Genomic DNA, 22,358 nt, shown 5'->3' with positions numbered 1-22,358 from the left:
AGCACAGGGCAAGGCAGCCCAGCATGTAAATGGCCGGCAGTGATGCGATTGCAATTCAATTGCGATCGCATCACTGATTTGTGGAAAACCCCTGCCTCCATAGGCAGACTGCGGAGGCAGGTGCAGGACAGCCATTTTTGGGGTCACAGTGGCTGTGTGAGACATCACGCGACCGCCCCGTACCCGACGCCCTGTTTCTGCCGACACATCCGACCAATGTAGAGTTGATGTCCCTGCAATGCCGCATCACCACCCCGCAAACGTCTCTGCTGCTGTGTCCAGCTGGGGGCTGTGCTGTCACTGTGTCCATCTAAGGGGCTGTGCTGCTGTCACTGTGTCCAACTATAGGGCTGTGCTGCTGTCACTGTGTCCATCTAAGTGGCTGTGCTGATGTCACTGTGTCCATCTAAAGGGCTGTGCTGCTGTCACTGTGTCCATCTAAGGGGCTGTGCTGCTGTCACTGTGTCCATCTAAGGGGCTGTGCTGATGTCACTGTGTTCATCTAAGGGGCTGTGCTGATGTCACTATGTCCATCTAAGGGGCTGTGCTGATGTCACTGTGTCCAACTATAGGGCTGTGCTGATGTCACTGTGTCCATCTAAGGGGCTGTGCTGATGTCACTATGTCCATCTAAGGGGCTGTGCTGATGTCACTGTGTCCATCTAAGGGGCTGTGCTGACGTCACTGTGTCCATCTAAGGGGCTGTGCTGCTGTCACTGTGTCTATCTAAGGGGCTGTGCTGCTGTCACTGTGTCCAACTATAGGGCTGTGCTGCGGTCACTGTGTTCATCTAAGTGGCTGTGCTGTCACTGTGTCAGTCTAAAGGTGGGTACACACTGGTAGATATATCTGCCGATCAATTGATCTGCAGATATATCTATGGACGGATCAGCCAGTGTGTTGGGCATACACACTGCCCGATCCGTCGGGGACTGACGTCATGAACTGTACACGACCGCCCAGTTCAACATTCAATCACCACCGGCCGCCGCAGCATGTCGGTAGATATATTGGCCGTCAGCTGTGCTGCGGGGTAGATTCGATACGTCTGTGAACGACGGAGTTCACAGACGTATCGGCCGTACACACTGGAAGACGGACCCGCATTATATCGGCCGTTCAAGAGACTGGCTGATATATCGGCCAGTGTGTACCCACCTTAAGTTTTGGCTGTGCTGTGTCCATCCACAAGCTATGTCCAGTCCCCTTTGTCTAATTCCATCACAGTGGTGCTGTACTGACTCCACAGGCTCCACCCACTGCGTTCACACAGCGTGACTCCATATTTTTCAGTATAAGAAGTACCAAAAAAATTATAAAAATTGTTGTATGTGTTTGTACTGTGCACTGCACCACAGTTCTCACTCCACACAGTGTGAGCCGAGCTGTCATTAAAAAAAAAAAAAAAAAAATATATTGTTGTATAATTTGTCTGTACTGTTCTGTGCACTGTGCCCCAGTATGCTGTAGCCCAGTGCGACTTTGTTCAGTAAATATTATAGAGGTTAATAATACTCTAGGAACAAAAACAGGTCACAATTCTGTGATTTTAGCTTTTTTGACAATTTTTGAAAAAAACAAAACCAGTCACGGCATAAACCAAAACCGAATCCAGAACCAAAACCAGATGGCGAATTAGAACCAAAACCAGCAAAAAAGAGCTGACGGGGGCACATCTCTAGTTGGCAGTGCAGCTTTTTTAGTTGGGACAAAATATGTGCGTTGCTAAGTATAATATTATGAGCAGTAATAGGTAGAAGGTGCCATGATCTGGACTCCTGAAGAAGCCACGGCATTGGGTAAATACCGTGGCATTAAAGCACTGCTTAGTGCAAGCACCACCAATTCATTTATTGCTGAGTGCATGAAAATAACCAGCCAACGTTGTGGAGGAAGATTAATGTCATCTCTAATTTGCATCTGTCAGCTGATATTTATCTAGAACGTCGCTTATGATATTAATTAACCTCCGGGCATCTGATGCCAGAATTTAGCTTAGTCTGAGATTTTAAATAATTGTTCACTGAGTTAGCATTAATCTCCCCTCCCTGAGTGTTACCTGGTGACACAAAATTCAGTATATTTGCCACTGACATATTCTATGATTTTAGTGCAGCAGGTTAATTTATACATCCAGCGTGTAACTGCACATGCAACAGTTATAAAGTGGAAATCAGAGGTTGAGTCTCCCGTATCTGACATGCTTGGCACCAGAACTATTCTGGATTTTGGACTTTTCCGTAGTTTGGAAAATGTACATACCATAATGAGATATCTTGCGGATGGTACCCAAGTCTAAAGACAAAATAAATGTATGTTTCCCATACACCATATACATGTGGTGTAGTTGATGCACCGGCGTACGGGATCCCACACAGCCCGAAGTTTATTTTATTCAATACTACCTGTGTTACCCTTTCTTCGCACAGGAGTTTCTGATTGTCATGGTTGGAAATATAAATGAGTGTCAAATATTTGGTAAATCTGTAGAGCTGTAAATTTGAGACATCTTTAAGTAAAGATTAATCCATGGTTCTTGGCGTTACCCGAGGAGCCCCTGTAGCAAATACGGTAAACAGTGACAAGGCCATTTTTGTAGTTTAGTAAATTCTACGCACTGGAGGTGCAATCCAAATTTTTATTCAATTGTCTGTTTGGGCATTATCGTTCATGCAGTGCAAGCCACGCATCGGTAATGATGTCATTATGTCAACCCACTTTTCACCCCCTTATGGGAGGTTTATTAAAATTCTAATTACGTAGTTTTCCTATTTTCCACCTGAAGAATACCTATGTTACATCTCATCTTCCTAACATATCGGGAAGTAAGAGAATTAGTGATGAGTCAGTCAGTGAGTGAGTGAGGGCTTTCATATATATATATATATATATATATATATATACTTTTGTGCATGAAACAAAGGTTTCACTGCAGTATCTCAGTCGCACTCAAAAATGTTTGGACTTCAGATATCGGGTTTTTGAATATGGCAGCCTGTACCAGGGTAAGGTTCGGGAAGTAAGAACATTCTAAGCAACCTTTTTCCTATTTGAAATAAATGTCTATTACATCTTCAGAGTTACTATTTTACCATGTGCCTTTTCAAATAATCAGCCACATTATGTTACGTTATAATTAGAGAGATGCAGGACCCCTTGTTTTGGTTCTAATTCCTCATTGTGTTTTGGTTTTGGTAAAACCACCCTCCAGTGTTTTGGTTCAGAATAGTTTTTTTTTTGTTTGGTTAAAAATCGATAACATTGATGAAACAATAGCTAAAACCATGGGGGTAATTCAGAGTTGATCGCAGCAGCAAATTTGTTAGCAGTTGGGCAAAACCATGTGCACTGCAGGTGGGGCAGATGTAACATGTGCAGAGAGAGTTAGATTTGGGTGGGGTGTGTTCAAACTGAAATCTAAATTGCAGTGTAAAAATAAAGCAGTCGGTATTTACCCTGCACAGAAACAATATAACCCACCCAAATCTAACTCTCTCTGCACATGTTACATCAGACCCCACCCTGCAGTACACATGGTTTTGCCCAACTGCTAACAAATTTGCTTGCGGCGATCAACTCTGAATTACGCCACCCCCCCATGTCATTTTTGCAATCCAAAATTCAGATGTTAAATCCGAAATCCGAACCGCGGAAAGATCTAAACCAGGACTCTGTTTGGATTGGGTCTCTTCGGTAGATACAGACCTGATTTTGGTCCTGTCTGGATCAACAAAATTCAGGTGGGTTCGGACGTCATAAAAAACCGCACTGCACATCTCTACTTATGATACAAAAGAGCTCTGACACATATCAAAATTCTCTATACAGGAGAACACACTTTTTTTTATAACGAAATGACTCAGTTGATACCTGGAAAGGAGGTATTGCATCATATAAGTACATTTACTATAGTAGTGATCTATTTGTATAAAAACAAAAATATTCTAAAAATAATATTTCCAGTCCATCAATGCTTTGCTTTGTAGCATCAAGGGGGGTAATTCAGAGTTGATCGCTGCAGCAAATTTGTTAGCCGTTGGGCAAAACCATGTGCACTGCAGGAGGGGCAGATATAACATGTGCAGAGAGAGTTAGATTTGGGTGGGTTATATTGTTTCTGTGCAGGGTAAATACTGGCTGCTTTATTTTCACACTGCAATTTAGAATTCAGTTTGAACACAACCCACCCAAATCTAACTCTCTCTGCACATGTTATATCTGCTCCACCTGCAGTACACATGGGCCCTCATTCCGAGTTGTTCGCTTGCTAGCTGCTTTTAGCAGCATTGCACACGCTAAGCCGCCACCCTCTGGGAGTGTATCTTAGCTTAGCAGAAGTGTGAACGAAAGGATCGCAGCACTGCTACAAAAAAAGATTGTGCAGTTTCTGAGGAGCTCCAGACCTACTCCTAGCTTGCGATCACTTCAGACTGTTTAGTTCCTGTTTTGACGTCACGAACACGCTCTGCGTTCGGCCAGCCACACCTGCGTTTTCCCTGGCACGCCTGCGTTTTTACATACACTTCCCGAAAACGGGCAGTTACCACCCAGAAACACCCACTTCCTGTCAATCACTCTGCGGGCAGCAGTGCGACTGAAAAGCGTCGCTAGACCCTGTGTGAAACTACTACGGCTGTTGTGAAAGGACGTCGCGCGTGCGCATTGCGCCCCATACGCATGCGCAGAAGTGCATTTTTTTGCCTGATCGCTGCTCTGCGAACGAAAGCAGCTAGCGATCAACTCGGAATGACCACCATGGTTTTGCCCAACTGCTAACAAAGTTGCTGCCAGTGCCGTAACTAGGCATTTTAGCGCTGTGTGCAAGAAACGACAGTGGCAACCCCCCCCCCCATGTAAGATAGGGGCAGTGCGCGGCGCAGGCGCGCAAAAAAATTCTAGGGGCGTGGCTTCACGGGGAAGGGGCGTGGCCACAAAATAATAGCAATTCATACTACGGTGCACAGTAGTCTACATTATTCAAATTACGCTGCACAGTAGCGCCACTACACCAGGTAGAGACCCTTTTATACATTACAGCAGACAGTGTCCCCCTTTTTACACATTGCGGCAGCCAGTCTCCCTTTTTACACATTGCGGCAGCCAGGCCCCCTCTTTACACATTACAGCAGCCAGGCCCCCTTTTTACACATTGCGGCAGCCAGGACCCCTTTTTACACATTACAGCAGCCAGTCTCCCTTTATACACATTGCGGCAGCCAGTCCCCCTTTTTACACATTGCGGCAGATAGACCCTTTTTACACATTGCGGCAGCCAGTCCCCCTTTTTACACATTACAGCAGCCAGTCTCCCTTTTAACACATTGCGGCAGCCGGTCCTTCTTTTTACACATTGCGGCAGACAGCGTCCCTTTTTTACAATTACAGCAGACAGCGTCCCCGTTTTTACACATTACGGCAGACGGTGTCCCCCTTTATACACATTGCGGCAGCCAGTCCCCCTTTTTACACATTACGGCAGCCAGTCCCCCTTTTTACACATTGCGGCAGATAGACCCTTTTTACACATTGCGGCAGCCAGTCCCATTTTACACATTGCGGCAGCCAGCCCCATTTTACACATTGCGGCAGCCAGGACCCCATTTTACACATTGCGGCAGCCAGTCCCAATTTTTTACACATTGCGGCAGCCAGTCCCATTTTACACATTGCGGCAGCCATCCCCCTTTTTTACACATTGCGGCAGCCAGTCCCATTTTTTACACATTGCGGCAGCCAGTCCCATTTTTTACACATTGCGGCAGCCAGTCCCATTTTTTACACATTGTGGCAGCCAGTCCCATTTTACACATTGCGGCAGCCAGTCCCATTTTTTACACATTGCGGCAGCCAGTCCCATTTTTTACACATTGTGGCAGCCAGTCCCATTTTACACATTGCGGCAGCCAGTCCCCCTTTTTACACATTGCGGCAGATAGACCCTTTTTACACATTGCGGCAGCCAGTCCCCCTTTTTACACATTACAGCAGCCAGTCTCCCTTTTAACACATTGCGGCAGCCGGTCCTTCTTTTTACACATTGCGGCAGACAGCGTCCCTTTTTTACAATTACAGCAGACAGCGTCCCCGTTTTTACACATTACGGCAGACGGTGTCCCCCTTTATACACATTGCGGCAGCCAGTCCCCCTTTTTACACATTACGGCAGCCAGTCCCCCTTTTTACACATTGCGGCAGATAGACCCTTTTTACACATTGCGGCAGCCAGGACCCCATTTTACACATTGCGGCAGCCAGGACCCCATTTTACACATTGTGGCAGCCAGTCCCCATTTTTTACACATTGCGGCAGCCAGTCCCATTTTACACATTGCGGCAGCCAGTCCCATTTTTTACACATTGCGGCAGGCGGTGTCCGAGAGAGAGACAGAGAGAGAGAGAGAGATACAGAGAGAGACAGAGAGAGACAGAGAGAGACAGAGAGAGAGAGAGAGAGAGGGGGAGATGTACCAAGCCTGAAAAGTGATAAATATCACTGTGATTAAGTACCAGCCAATTGGCTCCTAACTGCCATGTCACCGGCTGTGTTTGAAAAATGACAGTTAGGAGCCGATTGGCTGGTGCTTTATCACAGTGATATTTATCACTTTTCAAGCTTAGTACATCTGGCCCAGAGAGAGAGAGAGGGGGGGGGGGGGGGGAATATACTTACCTTCTCCCCGCTGACAGGCTCCTCGTGCTGCTCCCTCGGTGCAGGCAGTGAGATGAGAAGGAGGAGGAGGGAGGGGGAGCAGGGAGCCGCAGCAGCGCTATGTTATTGGTAGTAAGCGCCGCTGCAGCATCCCCCTCTCCTTCTGTATTGGCTGCCGGGCAGCCAATACGGAAGGAGAGGGGGATGCTGCAGCGGCGCTTACTACCAATAACATAGCGCTGCTGCGGCTCCCTGCTCCCCCTCCCTCCTCCTTCTCCGCTGCCTCCGGCGCTGATGTCTTCTAGCTTCACAGCGCGGCGCGCGGCGCAGAGACTTAGAGGCGGCATGTAATGAGTCAATTTGACTCATTACATGCCGCTGGCCGTGCGCCCCCAGGGCAACTGCGCTGTGTGCCAAGCCCCCTTGGCACACACGTAGTTACGGCTCTGGTTGCTGCTACGATCAGGTCTGAATTACCCCCAATGTGTCTAAAGACGGACTTACATTTGCAGCAAGAAAAAGGTTTTAAAAAATCCACATTTAATAGCATATAAAAAAATGATGATGTATGATAAAACTGACACTGTGCATGTATGTTATTGCAATTGTTGCATCCTCTGTACAGTTGTTGGTGTTCGTCTTAAGTGGCAGCGACTTGCAGCCTCAGCTAAATAATCCTTCACTTGTCTGTACCCGAACACCATAATGCATGAGCTGACCGAGTAGTATACAGAGGACAGGATGCCATAAAGAGCCGAGAGCATGTCCCCGTCGTAATCGTCTCCCATAAGCCCAGAGACTATAGCTATCCACACCACATCACTGGAGATCCAACAGATAACGTAGAGAAGGAGGAGAGACAGCAGTATCTTGGTAGCCTGAGCTGTGTGCTTGTTCCAGCCCCGTTTGATGGTCAGTGTGTCCCGGACTTGTCTCCGGTGCCTAATGAGCAGGTCTATTGTAAACCCATTTAAGAGAACCACCAGTACTATCACCAAGAAGTCCACGCTCACCGTGGCATAAGTAATGACTCTCACAATTACACTTTGGGATGGTCCAATGCAGTTGGTGCTTGTCATCATCATGTTACTCCTATTATGAGCCTCCGAGTCTTTGTACAGCAGGTACGGTATATGGAAAGTGATGCTGAAGGCCCAGCAGCCAGCAAGCGACCAGCTGACATACTGCGCTTGGTGCCGGTGGATGAACTTCGACCAGCAATGTCCAGGTCTCCTTATCTTAATGAGGTGGAGGAAACTCAGGTTCTCCACAGACCAGATGCTGACCAGCCTGAGGGTGTGATAGAAATAGAGGAGGATCCTGCAGCCTGTAGTTCCAAACACTTTGGCGTTGAAGAACACGAGCAGTCCAGGGATCTCCTTGTAGAAACACAGCAGAAGGTTGACCACTGCCATGTTGACGATGATTTTGTCCAGAGGCTGCAACACCTTGTTTCTGATGGCGTTGCTGACAAAGGCGAAGATGAGGACCAAGTTTGCAACAGTTCCAAAAAGAGCAGCAAAATAAATAGTAAGAGAAAAAATATCTGGGGCAGTTAATAGCATAATTTGGTATCCAACGTTCTCCTTCCCCAGTATCTCCTGCCCACCTTACATCTCTGGCCGACGCACGTTGCTCATACTCTCACCGTCTGCTTCTGGGCAAGTTCTGCTGCAGCTGGATAGTTTCATCCCGTATGAGGTGTCCTCTGCTGGGAAGCAGAAGGTGTGATGCCTTTATCGTGGATCACCATGGTAGCGTTTATTTCCAGTGAGATAGCTTACATGTCCTGCATGGCAGTAAGGGATTAATGACAGCTGTGTGCTTGCGCTGTAAAATGTCAATCAAGAAGACGTTTCCATAATGCTCTACAGGACTCAACATTTATAAACACGCTTGGCAAATTATTGAGAAACGCATGGATGACTTATTATTACAGCAAAATCATTTTTCTTTAATGTAGGCATTATCAAATATCACAAATTTAAACAAAAACCCTTACACTTAGAACGTCCTATTATTGGGACATGGGTGGTCATTCCGAGTTGATCACTAGCTGCATTTGTTCGCAGTGCAGCGATCAGGCTAAAAAACGGCAGTTCTGCGCATGTGTATGCGGCACAATGTGCACGCGCGACGTACGAGCACAACAAACGATGTCGTTTTGCACAGGGTCTAGCGACGCATTTCAGTCGCACTGGTTGCCGCAGAGTGATTGACATGAAGTGGGCGTTTCTGGGTGGCAACTGACCGTTTTCAGGGAGTGTGCGGAGAAACGCAGGCGTGCCAGGAAAAACGCAGGCGTGGCTGGGCGAACGCTGGGCGGGTTTGTGATGTCAAATCCAGAACTGAACAGTCTGAAGTCATCGCAATCGCTGAGTAGGTTTTGATCTACTCTCAAACTGCACAAAAAAACTTTGTAGCCGCTCTGCGATACATTCGTTCGCACTTCTGCTAAGCTAAAATACACTCCCAGTGGGCGGTGCCATAGCATATGCACGACTGCTAAAAACTGATAGCGAGCGATCAACTCGGAATGACCCCCATGGTGCTTACCACCTGGCTTCAGCATTTGAATTATACAGTTGCTATCATCTGATTTTACTCATTGCTCACTGACACATTTTAAAATATCCACAGGTGGAGCTAATTTTTTCACTTGTGGTCCTGTGAGGAGACCTGGAAAACATGAACTGTGTGGGGTCCTGAGGACCGAGTTTGAGAACCTGTATTTCTCTGACGTCCCAGTGGATGCTGGGTACTCCGTAAGGACCATGGGCAATAGACGGGCTCCGCAGGAGACTGGGCACTCTTTAAAGAAAGATTAGGTACTATGGGGGTCATTCCGAGTTGTTCGCTCGTTATTTTTTTCTCGCAACGGAGCGATTAGTCGCTAATGCGCATGCGCAATGTCCACAGTGCGACTGCGCCAAGTAAATTTGCTATGCAGTTAGGTTTTTTACTCACGGCATTACGAGGTTTTTTCTTCGTTCTGGTGATCGGAGTGTGATTGACAGGAAATGGGTGTTTCTGGGCGGAAACTGGCCGTTTTATGGGTGTGTGCGAAAAAACGCTACGGTTTCTGGGAAAAACGCGGGAGTGGCTGGAGAAACGGGGGAGTGTCTGGGCGAACGCTGGGTGTGTTTGTGACGTCAAACCAGGAACGACAAGCACTGAACTGATCGCACTGGCAGAGTAAGTCTCGAGCTACTCAGAAACTGCACAGAGATGTCTTTTCGCAATATTGCGAATCTTTCGTTCGCAATTTTGATAAGCTAAGAATCACTCCCAGTAGGCGGCGGCTTAGCGTGTGCAAAGCTGCTAAAAGCAGCTTGCGAGCGAACAACTCGGAATGACCCCCTATATCTGGTGTGCACTGGCTCCTCCCTCTATGCCCCTCCTCCAGACCTCAGTTAGAATCTGTGCCCGGCTCGAGCTGGTTGCACACTAGGGGCTCTCCTGAGCTTCTAGTAAAGAAAGTATTTGTTAGGTTTTTTATTTTCAGTGAGATCTGATGGCAACAGACTCACTGCTACGAGGGACTTAGGGGAGAGAAGCGAACCTACCTGCTTGCAGCTAGCTTGGGATTCTAGGCTACTGGACACCATTAGCTCCAGAGGGATCGAACACAGGCCCAGCCTCGACCGTCCGGTCCCGGAGCCGCGCCGCCGTCCCCCTTGCAGAGCCAGAAGCAAGAAGAACATCCTGGAAATCGGCGGCTGAAGACTCCGGTCTTCATTAAGGTAGCGCACAGCACTGCAGCTGTGCGCCATTGCTCCCTATGCACACCACATACTCCGGTCACTGATGGGTGCAGGGCGCTGGGGGGGGGGGGGGGGGCGCCCTGGGCTGCAATTAGAGTACCTTACTTGGCGAACAGCACATAATATAGTCTAATAAACTATATATGTGCAAAAATCCCCCGCCATAATAGAAATATAAGAGCGGGAGAAGTCCGCCGAGAAGGGGGCGGGGCTATCTCCCTCAGCACACTGGCGCCATTTCCTCTTCACAGCTCCGCTGGAAGACAGCTCCCCAGGCTCTCCCCTGCAGTTTCCAGGCTCAAAGGGTAAAAAAGAGAGGGGGGGCACTAAATGTAGGTGCAAAAACTGTATTGTAAAGCAGCTATAGGGAAAAATCACTTTGTGTTAGTGTAAATCCCTGATTATATAGCGCTGTGGTGTGTGCTGGCATACTCTCTCTCTGTCTCCCCAAAGGACTTAGTGGGGTCCTGTCCTCAGTCAGAGCATTCCCTGTGTGTGTGCGGTGTGTCGGTACGGCTGTGTCGACATGTTTGATGAGGAGGCTTATGTGGAGGCAGAGCAGGTGCCGATAAATGTGATGTCACCCCCTGCGGAAGGTTTTACACGACAGTGTCAACTCCTTGCATAAAAGGTTCGATGACATAACAGCTGTGGGACAGCCGGCTTCTCAGCCAGTGCCTGCCCAGGCGTCTCAAAGGCCATCAGGGGCTCAAAAACGCCCGCTACCTCAGATGGCAGACACAGATGTCGACACAGAGTCTGACTCCAGTGTCGACGAGGACGAGACAAATGTACATTCCACTAGAGCCATCCGTTGCATGATTACGGCAATGAAAAATGTGTTGCACATTTCTGACATTAACCAGTCGTTTTTCCCCCATCAGATGAGTTGAATGAAGTGTGTGAAGAAGCGTGGGCTTCCCCCGATAAGAAACTAGTGATTTCTAAAAAGTTACTGATGGCATACCCTTTCCCGCCAGAGGACAGGGTACGTTGGGAGACATCCCCGAGGGTGGATAAGGCGCTCACACGCTTGTCAAAAAAGGTGGCACTGCCGTCTCAGGATACGGACGCCTTAAAGGAACCTGCGGATAGAAAGTAGGAGGCTATCCTGAAGTCTGTATATACACACTCAGGTACTATACTGAGACCTGCAATTGCTTCAGCATGGATGTGTAGTGCTGCAGCAGCTTGGTCCGATACCCTGTCAGAAAATATTGATACCCTCGACAGGGATACGATTTTGCTAACCATAGAGCATATTAAAGACGTAGTCTTATATATGAGAGATGCACAGAGGGATATTTGCCGGCTGGCATCTAGAATTAATGCAATGTCCATTTCTGCCAGGAGAGTATTATGGACTCGGCAGTGGACAGGTGATGCGGATTCTAAAAGGCACATGGAGGTTTTGCCTTACAAGGGTGAGGAATTGTTTGGGGATGGTCTCTTGGACCTCGTTTCCACAGCAACAGCTGGGAAGTCGACATTTTTACCTCAGGTCCCCTCACAGCCTAAGAAAGCACCGTATTATCAGGTACAGTCCTTTCGGCCCCAGAAAGGCAAGCGGGTTAAAGGCGCGTCCTTTTCTGCCCAGAGGCAGGGGTAGAGGGAAAAAGCTGCACCATACAGCCAGTTCCCAAGAACAAAAATCCTCCCCTGCTTCCATTAAGTCCACCGCATGACGCTGGGGCTCCACATGTGGAGCCAGGTGCGGTGGGGGCCCGTCTCCGGAACTTCAGCGACCGGTGGGTTCGCTCACAGTTGGATCTCTGGGTTCTACAAGTGGTATCTCAGGGATACAAGCTGGAATTCGAGACGTCTCCCCCTCGCCGTTACCTCAAATCAGCCTTGCCAGCTACTCCCCAGGACAGGGAGGTAGTACTGGCGGCAATTCACAAGCTGTACCTCCAGCAGGTGATAATAAAAGTTCCCCTCCTTCAACAGGGACGGGGTTACTATTCCACAATGTTTGTGATACCGAAACCAGACGGTTCGGTGAGGCCCATTCTAAATTTGAAATCCTTGAACACTTATATAAGGAAGTTCAAGTTCAAAATGGAATCGCTCAGGGCGGTTATTGCAAGCCTGGAAGAGGGGGATTACATGGTATCGCTGGACATCAAGGATGCTTACCTACATGTCGCCATTTACCCACCTCACCAGGTGTACCTCCGTTTTGTGGTACAGGACGATCTCCTTATAAAGGCGAGGTCCAGGGAGCAATTGTTGGTCGGAGTAGCACTATCCCAGAAGGTGCTACAACAGCACGGCTGGATTCTGAATATCCCGAAGTCGCAGCTGGTTCCTACGACGCGTCTGCTGTTCCTGGGTATGATCCTGGACACAGAACAGAAGAAGGTGTTTCTCCCGGAGGAGAAGGCCAAGGAGTTGTCATCTCTGGTCAGAGACCTCCTCAAACCGAAACAGGTGTTGGTGCATCACTGCACGCGAGTCCTGGGAAAGATGGTAGCTTCTTACGAGGCAATTCCATTCGGCAGATTCCATGCACGGATCTTTCAGTGGGATCTGTTAGACAAATGGTCCGGATCGCATCTTCAGATGCATCGGCTGATCACCCTGTCCCCGAGGGCCAGGGTGTCTCTGCTGTGGTGGCTGCAGAGTGCTCATCTACTCGAGGGCCGCAGATTCGGCATACAGGACTGGGTCCTGGTGACCACGGATGCAAGCCTCCGAGGTTGGGGGGGCAGTCACTCAGGGAAGAAACTTCCAAGGACAATGGTCGAGTCAGGAAGCTTCCCTACACATAAATATTCTGGAACTAAGGGCCATTTACAATGCCCTAAGTCAGGCAAGACCCCTGCTTCAAAACCAGCCGGTGCTGATTCAGTCAGACAACATCATGGCGGTCGCCCATGTAAACCGACAGGGCGGCACAAGAAGCAGGATGGCGATGGCAGAAGCCACAAGGATTCTCTGATGGGTGGAAAATCACGTGATAGCACTGTCAGCAGTGTTCATTCCGGGAGTGGACAACTGGGAAGCAGACTTCCTCAGCAGGCACGACTTCCACCCGGGAGAGTGGGGACTTCATCCAGAAGTCTTCCAGCTGATTGTAAATCGTTGGGAAAGGCCACAGGTGGACATGATGGCGTCCCGCCTCAACAAAAAGCTAAAAAGATATTGCGCCAGGTCAAGGGACCCTCAGGCGATAGCTGTGGACGCTCTAGTGACACCGTAGGTGTACCAGTCGGTTTATGTGTTCCCTCCTCTTCCTCTCATACCAAAGGTACTGAGGATAATAAGAAAGAGAGGAGTAAGAACTGTACTCATCGTTCCGGATTGGCCAAGAAGGACTTGGTACCCGGAACTACAAGAAATTATCTCAGAGGACCCTTGGCCTCTGCCTCTCAGACAGGACCTGCTACAGCAGGGGCCTTGTCTGTTCCAAGACTTACCGCGGCTGCGTTTGACGGCATGGCGGTTGAACGCCGGATCCTAATGAAAAAGGGCATTCCGGTTGAAGTCATTCCTACGCTGATAAAAGCTAGGAAGGATGTGACAGCAAAACATTATCACCGCATATGGCAAAAATATGTTGCTTGGTGTGAGGCTATGAAGGCCCCAACAGAAGAATTTCAGCTGGGTCGATTTCTGCACTTCCTACAGTCAGGAGTGACTATGGGCCTAAAATTGGGATCCATTAAAGTCCAGATTTCGACCCTGTCTATTTTCTTTCAAAAGAACTGGCTTCACTGCCTGAAGTTCAGACGTTTGTTAAGGGAGTGCTGCATATTCAGCCCCCTTTTGTGCCCCCAGTGGCACCTTGGGATCTCAACGTTGTGTTGGATTTCCTAAAATCACATTGGTTTGAGCCACTTCAGACCGTGGAGTTGAAATATCTCACGTGGAAAGTGGTCATGCTTTTGGCCTTGGCGTCGGCTAGGCGGGTGTCAGAATTGGCGGCTTTGTCCTGTAAAAGCCCCTATCTGATCTTCCATGTGGACAGGGCAGAATTGAGGACTCGTCCCCAATTTCTCCCTAAGGTGGTATCAGCGTTTCATTTGAACCAACCTATTGTGGTGCCTGCGGCTACTCGGGACTTGGAGGCTTCCAAGTTGCTGGACGTAGTCCGGGCCCTGAAAATCTATGTTTCCAGGACGGCTAGAGTCAGAAAGACTGACTCGCTGTTTATCCTGCATGCACCCAACAAGCTGGGTGCTCCTGCTTCTAAGCAGACTATTGCTCACTGGATCTGTTGCACGATTCAACTTGCACATTCTGCGGCTGGACTGCCGCATCCTAAATCAGTAAAAGCCCATTCCACGAGGAAGGTTGGCTCTTCTTGGGCGGCTGCCCGATGGGTCTCGGCTTTACAACTTTGCCGAGCTGCTACCTGGTCGGGATCAAACACGTTTGCAAAATTCTACAAGTTTGACACCCTGGCTGAGGAGGACCTAGAGTTTGCTCATTCGGTGCTGCAGAGTCATCCGCACTCTCCCACCCGTTTGGGAGCTTTGGTTTAATCCCCATGGTCCTTACGGAGTACCCAGCATCCACTAGGACGTCAGAGAAAATAAGATTTTACTCACCGGTAAATCTATTTCTCGTAGTCCGTAGTGGATGCTGGGCGCCCATCCCAAGTGCGGATTGTCTGCAATACTTGTATATAGTTATTGCTTAACTAAAGGGTTATTGTTATGAGCCATCTGTTCAGTGAGGCTCAGTTGTTATCATACTGTTAACTGGGTATAGTTATCACGAGTTGTACGGTGTGATTGGTGTGGCTGGTATGAGTCTTACCCTGGATTCCAAATCCTTTCCTTGTAGTGTCAGCTCTTCCGGGCACAGTTTCCCTAACTGAGGTCTGGAGGAGGGGCATAGAGGGAGGAGCCAGTGCACACCAGATATAGTACCTAATCTTTCTTTAAAGAGTGCCCAGTCTCCTGCGGAGCCCGTCTATTCCCCATGGTCCTTACGGAGTACCCAGCATCCACTACGGACTACGAGAAATAGATTTACCGGTGAGTAAAATCTTATTTTTATTGAATAAAATCCCTCTCATTTACCTACAAAGCCTTAAAAAAAATCCTCTCATCTCCCTATATTTGCAAACTAATTTCCATAAACACGCTTTGTCCCACTCACTCCATTCCACCAATGACGGCTTCCTGTCCTCTTCCCTTATCCTCACTCCTGTCTTTCAGGACTTCTCTTGTGCTGCTGCAAACCACTGGAACACTTTGCCATGCTCAGTGATACTGCCACCTGAGCTCCCTTTAACCCTTAATATACCAAGCTTACCTCGTCAACGTACTTTACCAAGCAGGGGCCTTCAGAGGACCCCACGGTTATTTGTCTAATTTCTCAACTCGTGCTGTAAGTTACCAAAATTATGTTTTTTGGGGTTTCTGAAGGGATATGTTCTAGTAAGGGTACGACAGCATAAAATATTTTGTTTATTTCAAGAGTAGTTAGCCAATAAAAGCCATATATTCTTCTTAATTACAGTGAGTACATTTTTACATCCGATTGGATACTGTATATTCTTGTAAAAATGTTCTATCATTTTACTACGGTAACAATACATCACTATTCATGTGTTACCATCGCTACAGTCCTTAGTACATGTCGCAGTGGTGGTGGTTCTTTTCCTGTGTTTCTCACATATAAAACGTTCTGCATTTTGTAACGTAGTATACCAAGCGAGGTCCCGGTGGGACCCCAATTGTGTTTTTTTATTATTTACGTTTTTTTGAAAGAACATTTTCTAAGCCTAATTACACAGTATTTACCTTAATCCGATGCGGGACACATAGAAAAATCAGGAGTAAAATAGATGTTATAGATACGGTAGGATCACAAAAAATAACATTCTGGGGTCCTCAGAAGTCCCCCCCTTGGTGTACTAAGGGTTGAGTTCAAACTTATAACGTGAACTTGAAACTCATTAAAGCCTATCACTCCTCCCGCTAACTCTCCAGCCTCAGCAGCGGCGTTATCGCAGGGGTGTGGGCTGTTCCCGATTGTTACCCACCAAGAGGGTGACACCGAAGTGCTGGCTCCTCTTTGATGAGAGGAGCACGATACAGCACTGTCCAGTGTAGGAGCCGGCACTGCAGATAGACAGCATCTCCAAGACCCCCTCGGAGTGATGAAAACGGGGGTCGGCCACGAGGCAGCGCCACTTTCCACACAGCCACACTTCCTTTTGTTGGGGTATGTCTACCGTTCCGAGTGTCATATAGCTTAGTGGGATCAGTACGTAATCCCGCTGGACGGGATCCCGGCGGTCGAAATACCGACCACACAATCCCGACAGGGGTGGCGAGCGGAACGCAGCCCCTTGCGGGCTCGCTTCGCTCGCCACGCTGCGGGCACGGTGCCTCGCTACGCTTGGCACACTATTATATTCTCCCTCTATGGGTGTCGTGGACACCCACGGAGGGAGAATATGTCGGGATTGTGGCGATCGGGATTCCGGCGTCGGTATTTCAACCGCCGGGATCCCGTCAAGCGGGATGTTGACCGCATCCCAGCTTAGTGATGCCCCTCAGCCTCAGTATTCCATTTGTCTTCCCTTTTTGTGTCCGCCTATGTTACTTTTAGAAAATAAGCTCTCTTAGCAGAGCCCTCTGCTAGTTACTCCTCAGTGTATATAGTAGAGATGAGCGCCGGAAATTTTTCGGGTTTTGTGTTTTGGTTTTGGGTTCGGTTCCGCGGCCGTGTTTTGGGTTCGACCGCGTTTTGGCAAAACCTCACCGAATTTTTTTTGTCGGATTCGGGTGTGTTTTGGATTCGGGTGTTTTTTTCAAAAAAAACTAAAAAACAGCTTAAATCATAGAATTTGGGGGTCATTTTGATCCCAAAGTATTATTAACCTCAAAAACCATAATTTCCACTCATTTTCAGTCTATTCTGAATACCTCACACCTCACAATATTATTTTTAGTCCTAAAATTTGCACCGAGGTCGCTGGATGACTAAGCTAAGCGACCCTAGTGGCCGACACAAACACCTGGCCCATCTAGGAGTGGCACTGCAGTGTCACGCAGGATGGCCCTTCCAAAAAACACTCCCCAAACAGCACATGACGCAAAGAAAAAAAGAGGCGCAATGAGGTAGCTGTGTGAGTAAGATAAGCGACCCTAGTGGCCGACACAAACACCGGGCCCATCTAGGAGTGGCACTGCAGTGTCACGCAGGATGGCCCTTCCAAAAAACACTCCCCAAACAGCACATGACGCAAAGAAAAAAAGAGGCGCAATGAGGTAGCTGTGTGAGTAAGATAAGCGACCCTAGTGGCCGACACAAACACCGGGCCCATCTAGGAGTGTCACTGCAGTGTCACGCAGGATGGCCCTTCCAAAAAACACTCCCCAAACAGCACATGACGCAAAGAAAAAAAGAGGCGCAATGAGGTAGCTGTGTGAGTAAGATAAGCGACCCTAGTGGCCGACACAAACACCGGGCCCATCTAGGAGTGTAACTGCAGTGTCACGCAGGATGGCCCTTCCAAAAAACACTCCCCAAACAGCACATGACGCAAAGAAAAAAAGAGGCGCAATGAGGTAGCTGTGTGAGTAAGATAAGCGACCCTAGTGGCCGACACAAACACCGGGCCCATCTAGGAGTGGCACTGCAGTGTCACGCAGGATGGCCCTTCCAAAAAACACTCCCCAAACAGCACATGACGCAAAGAAAAAAAGAGGCGCAATGAGGTAGCTGTGTGAGTAAGATAAGCGACCCTAGTGGCCGACACAAACACCGGGCCCATCTAGGAGTGGCACTGCAGTGTCACGCAGGATGGCCCTTCCAAAAAACCCTCCCCAAACAGCACATGACGCAAAGAAAAATTAAAGAAAAAAGAGGTGCAAGATGGAATTGTCCTTGGGCCCTCCCACCCACCCTTATGTTGTATAAACAGGACATGCACACTTTAACCAACCCATCATTTCAGTGACAGGGTCTGCCACACGACTGTGACTGAAATGACGGGATGGTTTGGACCCCCACCAAAAAAGAAGCAATTAATCTCTCCTTGCACAAACTGGCTCTACAGAGGCAAGATGTCCACCTCATCATCATCCTCCGATATATCACCGTGTACATCCCCCTCCTCACAGATTATCAATTCGTCCCCACTGGAATACACCATCTCAGCTCCCTGTGTACTTTGTGGAGGCAATTGCTGCTGGTCAATGTCTCCACGGAGGAATTGATTATAATTCATTTTAATGAACATCATCTTCTCCACATTTTCTGGATGTAACCTCGTACGCCGATTGCTGACAAGGTGAGCGGCGGCACTAAACACTCTTTCGGAGTACACACTTGTGGGAGGGCAACTTAGGTAGAATAAAGCCAGTTTGTGCAAGGGCCTCCAAATTGCCTCTTTTTCCTGCCAGTATAAGTACGGACTGTGTGACGTGCCTACTTGGATTCGGTCACTCATATAATCCTCCACCATTCTTTCAATGGGGAGAGAATCATATGCAGTGACAGTAGACGACATGTCCGTAATCGTTGTCAGGTCCTTCAGTCCGGACCAGATGTCAGCATCAGCAGTCGCTCCAGACTGCCCTGCATCACCGCCAGCGGGTGGGCTCGGAATTCTGAGCCTTTTCCTTGCACCCCCAGTTGCGGGAGAATGTGAAGGAGGAGATGTTGACAGGTCGCGTTCCGCTTGACTTGACAATTTTCTCACCAGCAGGTCTTTCAACCCCAGCAGACTTGTGTCTGCCGGAAAGAGAGATCCAAGGTAGGCTTTAAATCTAGGATCGAGCACGGTGGCCAAAATGTAGTGCTCTGATTTCAACAGATTGACCACCCGTGAATCCTTGTTAAGCGAATTAAGGGCTCCATCCACAAGTCCCACATGCCTAGCGGAATCGCTCCGTGTTAACTCCTCCTTCAATGTCTCCAGCTTCTTCTGCAAAAGCCTGATGAGGGGAATGACCTGACTCAGGCTGGCAGTGTCTGAACTGACTTCACGTGTGGCAAGTTCAAAGGGCAGCAGAACCTTGCACAACGTTGAAATCATTCTCCACTGCGCTTGAGACAGGTGCATTCCACCTCCTATATCGTGCTCAATTGTATAGGCTTGAATGGCCTTTTGCTGCTCCTCCAACCTCTGAAGCATATAGAGGGTTGAATTCCACCTCGTTACCACTTCTTGCTTCAGATGATGGCAGGGCAGGTTCAGTTGTTTTTGGTGGTGCTCCAGTCTTCTGTACGTGGTGCCTGTACGCCGAAAGTGTCCCGCAATTCTTCTGGCCACCGACAGCATCTCTTGCACGCCCCTGTCGTTTTTTAAAAAATTCTGCACCACCAAATTCAAGGTATGTGCAAAACATGGGACGTGCTGGAATTTGCCCATATTTAATGCACACACAATATTGCTGGCGCTGTCCGATGCCACAAATCCACAGGAGAGTCCAATTGGGGTAAGCCATTCCGCGATGATCTTCCTCAGTTGCCGTAAGAGGTTTTCAGCTGTGTGCGTATTCTGGAAAGCGGTGATACAAAGCGTAGCCTGCCTAGGAAAGAGTTGGCGTTTGCGAGATGCTGCTACTGGTGCCGCCGCTGCTGTTCTTGCGGCGGGAGTCCATACATCTACCCAGTGGGCTGTCACAGTCATATAGTCCTGACCCTGCCCTGCTCCACTTGTCCACATGTCCGTGGTTAAGTGGACATTGGGTACAACTGCATTTTTTAGGACACTGGTGAGTCTTTTTCTGACGTCCGTGTACATTCTCGGTATCGCCTGCCTAGAGAAGTGGAACCTAGATGGTATTTGGTAACGGGGGCACACTGCCTCAATAAATTGTCTAGTTCCCTGTGAACTAACGGCGGATACCGGACGCACGTCTAACACCAACATAGTTGTCAAGGCCTCAGTTATCCGCTTTGCAGCAGGATGACTGCTGTGATATTTCATCTTCCTCGCAAAGGACTGTTGGACAGTCAATTGCTTTACTGGAAGTAGTACAAGTGGGGTTACGACTTCCCCTCTGGGATGACGATCGACTACCAGCAGCAACAACAGCAGCGCCAGCAGCAGTAGGCATTACACTCAAGGATGCATCGGAGGAATCCCAGGCAGGAGAGGACTCGTCAGAATTGCCAGTGACATGGCCTGCAGGACTATTGGCATTCCTGGGGAAGGAGGAAATTGACACTGAGGGAGTTGGTGGGGTGGTTTGCGTGAGCTTGGTTACAAGAGGAAGGGATTTACTGGTCAGTGGACTGCTTCCGCTGTCGCCCAAAGTTTTTAAACTTGTCACTGACTTATTATGAATGCGCTGCAGGTGACGTATAACGGAGGATGTTCCGAGGTGGTTAACGTCCTTACCCCTACTTATTACAGCTTGACAAAGGCAACACACGGCTTGACAAATGTTGTCCGCATTTCTGGTGAAATACTTCCACACCGAAGAGCTGATTTTTTTGGTATTTTCACCAGGCATGTCAACGGCCCTATTCCTCCCACGGACAACAGGTGTCTCCCCGGGTGCCTGACTTAAACAAACCACCTTACCATCAGAATCCTCCTGGTCAATTTCCTCCCCAGCGCCAGCAACACCCATATCCTCCTCATCCTGGTGTACTTCAACACTGACATCTTCAATCTGACTATCAGGAACTGGACTGCGGGTGCTCCTTCCAGCACTTGCAGGGGGCATGCAAATGGTGGAAGGCGCATGCTCTTCACGTCCAGTGTTGGGAAGGTCAGGCATCGCAACCGACACAATTGGACTCTCCTTGTGGATTTGGGATTTCGAAGAACGCACAGTTCTTTGCGGTGCTTTTGCCAGCTTGAGTCTTTTCATTTTTCTAGCGAGAGGCTGAGTGCTTCTATCCTCATGTGAAGCTGAACCACTAGCCATGAACATAGGCCAGGGCCTCAGCCGTTCCTTGCCACTCCGTGTGGTAAATGGCATATTGGCAAGTTTACGCTTCTCCTCCGACAATTTTATTTTAGGTTTTGGAGTCCTTTTTTTACTGATATTTGGTGTTTTGGATTTGACATGCTCTGTACTATGACATTGGGCATCGGCCTTGGCAGACGACGTTGCTGGCATTTCATCGTCTCGGCCATGACTAGTGGCAGCAGCTTCAGCACGAGGTGGAAGAGGATCTTGATCTTTCCCTAATTTTGGAACCTCAACATTTTTGTTCTCCATATTTTAATAGGCACAACTAAAAGGCACCTCAGGTAAACAATGGAGATGGATGGATACTAGTATACTTATGGATGGACTGCCGAGTGCCGACACAGAGGTAGCTACAGCCGTGGACTACCGTACTGTGTCTGCTGCTAATATAGACTGGATGATAATGATATGAAATCAATATATATATGTATATATAATATCACTAGTACTGCAGCCGGACAGGTAGATATATATTTATTAGGTAATGATGACTGATGACGGACCTGCTGGACACTGTCAGCTCAGCAGCACCGCAGACTGCTACAGTAAGCTACTATAGTAGTATGTATCAAGAAGAAAGGAAAAAAAAAAACCACGGGTAGGTGGTATACAATTATGGATGGACTGCCGAGTGCCGACACAGAGGTAGCTACAGCCGTGGACTAACGTACTGTGTCTGCTGCTAATATAGACTGGATGATAATGATATGAAATCAATATATATATATGTATATATAATATCACTAGTACTGCAGCCGGACAGGTAGATATATATTTATTAGGTAATGATGACTGATGACGGACCTGCTGGACACTGTCTGCTCAGCAGCACCGCAGACTGCTACAGTAAGCTACTATAGTAGTATGTATCAAGAAGAAAGAAAAAAAAAAACCACGGGTAGGTGGTATACAATTATGGATGGACTGCCGAGTGCCGACACAGAGGTAGCTACAGCCGTGGACTAACGTACTGTGTCTGCTGCTAATATAGACTGGATGATAATGATATGAAATCAATATATATATGTATATATAATATCACTAGTA

The 22,358-nt window shown here is 48.2% G+C and overlaps 1 protein-coding gene across 1 annotated transcript; it reads right to left on the bottom strand.

Moving 5' to 3' along the window:
- Positions 1-7,245: 7,245 nt before the first annotated feature.
- Positions 7,246-8,214, bottom strand: LOC135022587 (vomeronasal type-1 receptor 96-like). The gene has a single exon (XM_063953330.1). It carries the CDS (start codon positions 8,212-8,214, stop codon positions 7,246-7,248), a length of 969 nt encoding a protein of 322 aa, XP_063809400.1.
- Between the last annotated feature and the right edge of the window lie 14,144 nt (positions 8,215-22,358).

Source organism: Pseudophryne corroboree, chromosome 1 (genome assembly GCF_028390025.1).
Source record: "Pseudophryne corroboree isolate aPseCor3 chromosome 1, aPseCor3.hap2, whole genome shotgun sequence".
In the NCBI taxonomy this organism is placed as follows: domain Eukaryota; kingdom Metazoa; phylum Chordata; class Amphibia; order Anura; family Myobatrachidae; genus Pseudophryne; species Pseudophryne corroboree.
The sequence above is the reverse complement of the archived record's forward strand: the minus strand, read 5'-3'. Positions and strand labels throughout refer to the sequence as shown.

Coding starts and splice junctions, on each gene's coding strand:
- LOC135022587 (XM_063953330.1), bottom strand. CDS start 8,214: ATGCTATTAACTGCCCCAGATATTTTTTCTCTTACTATTTATTTTGCT.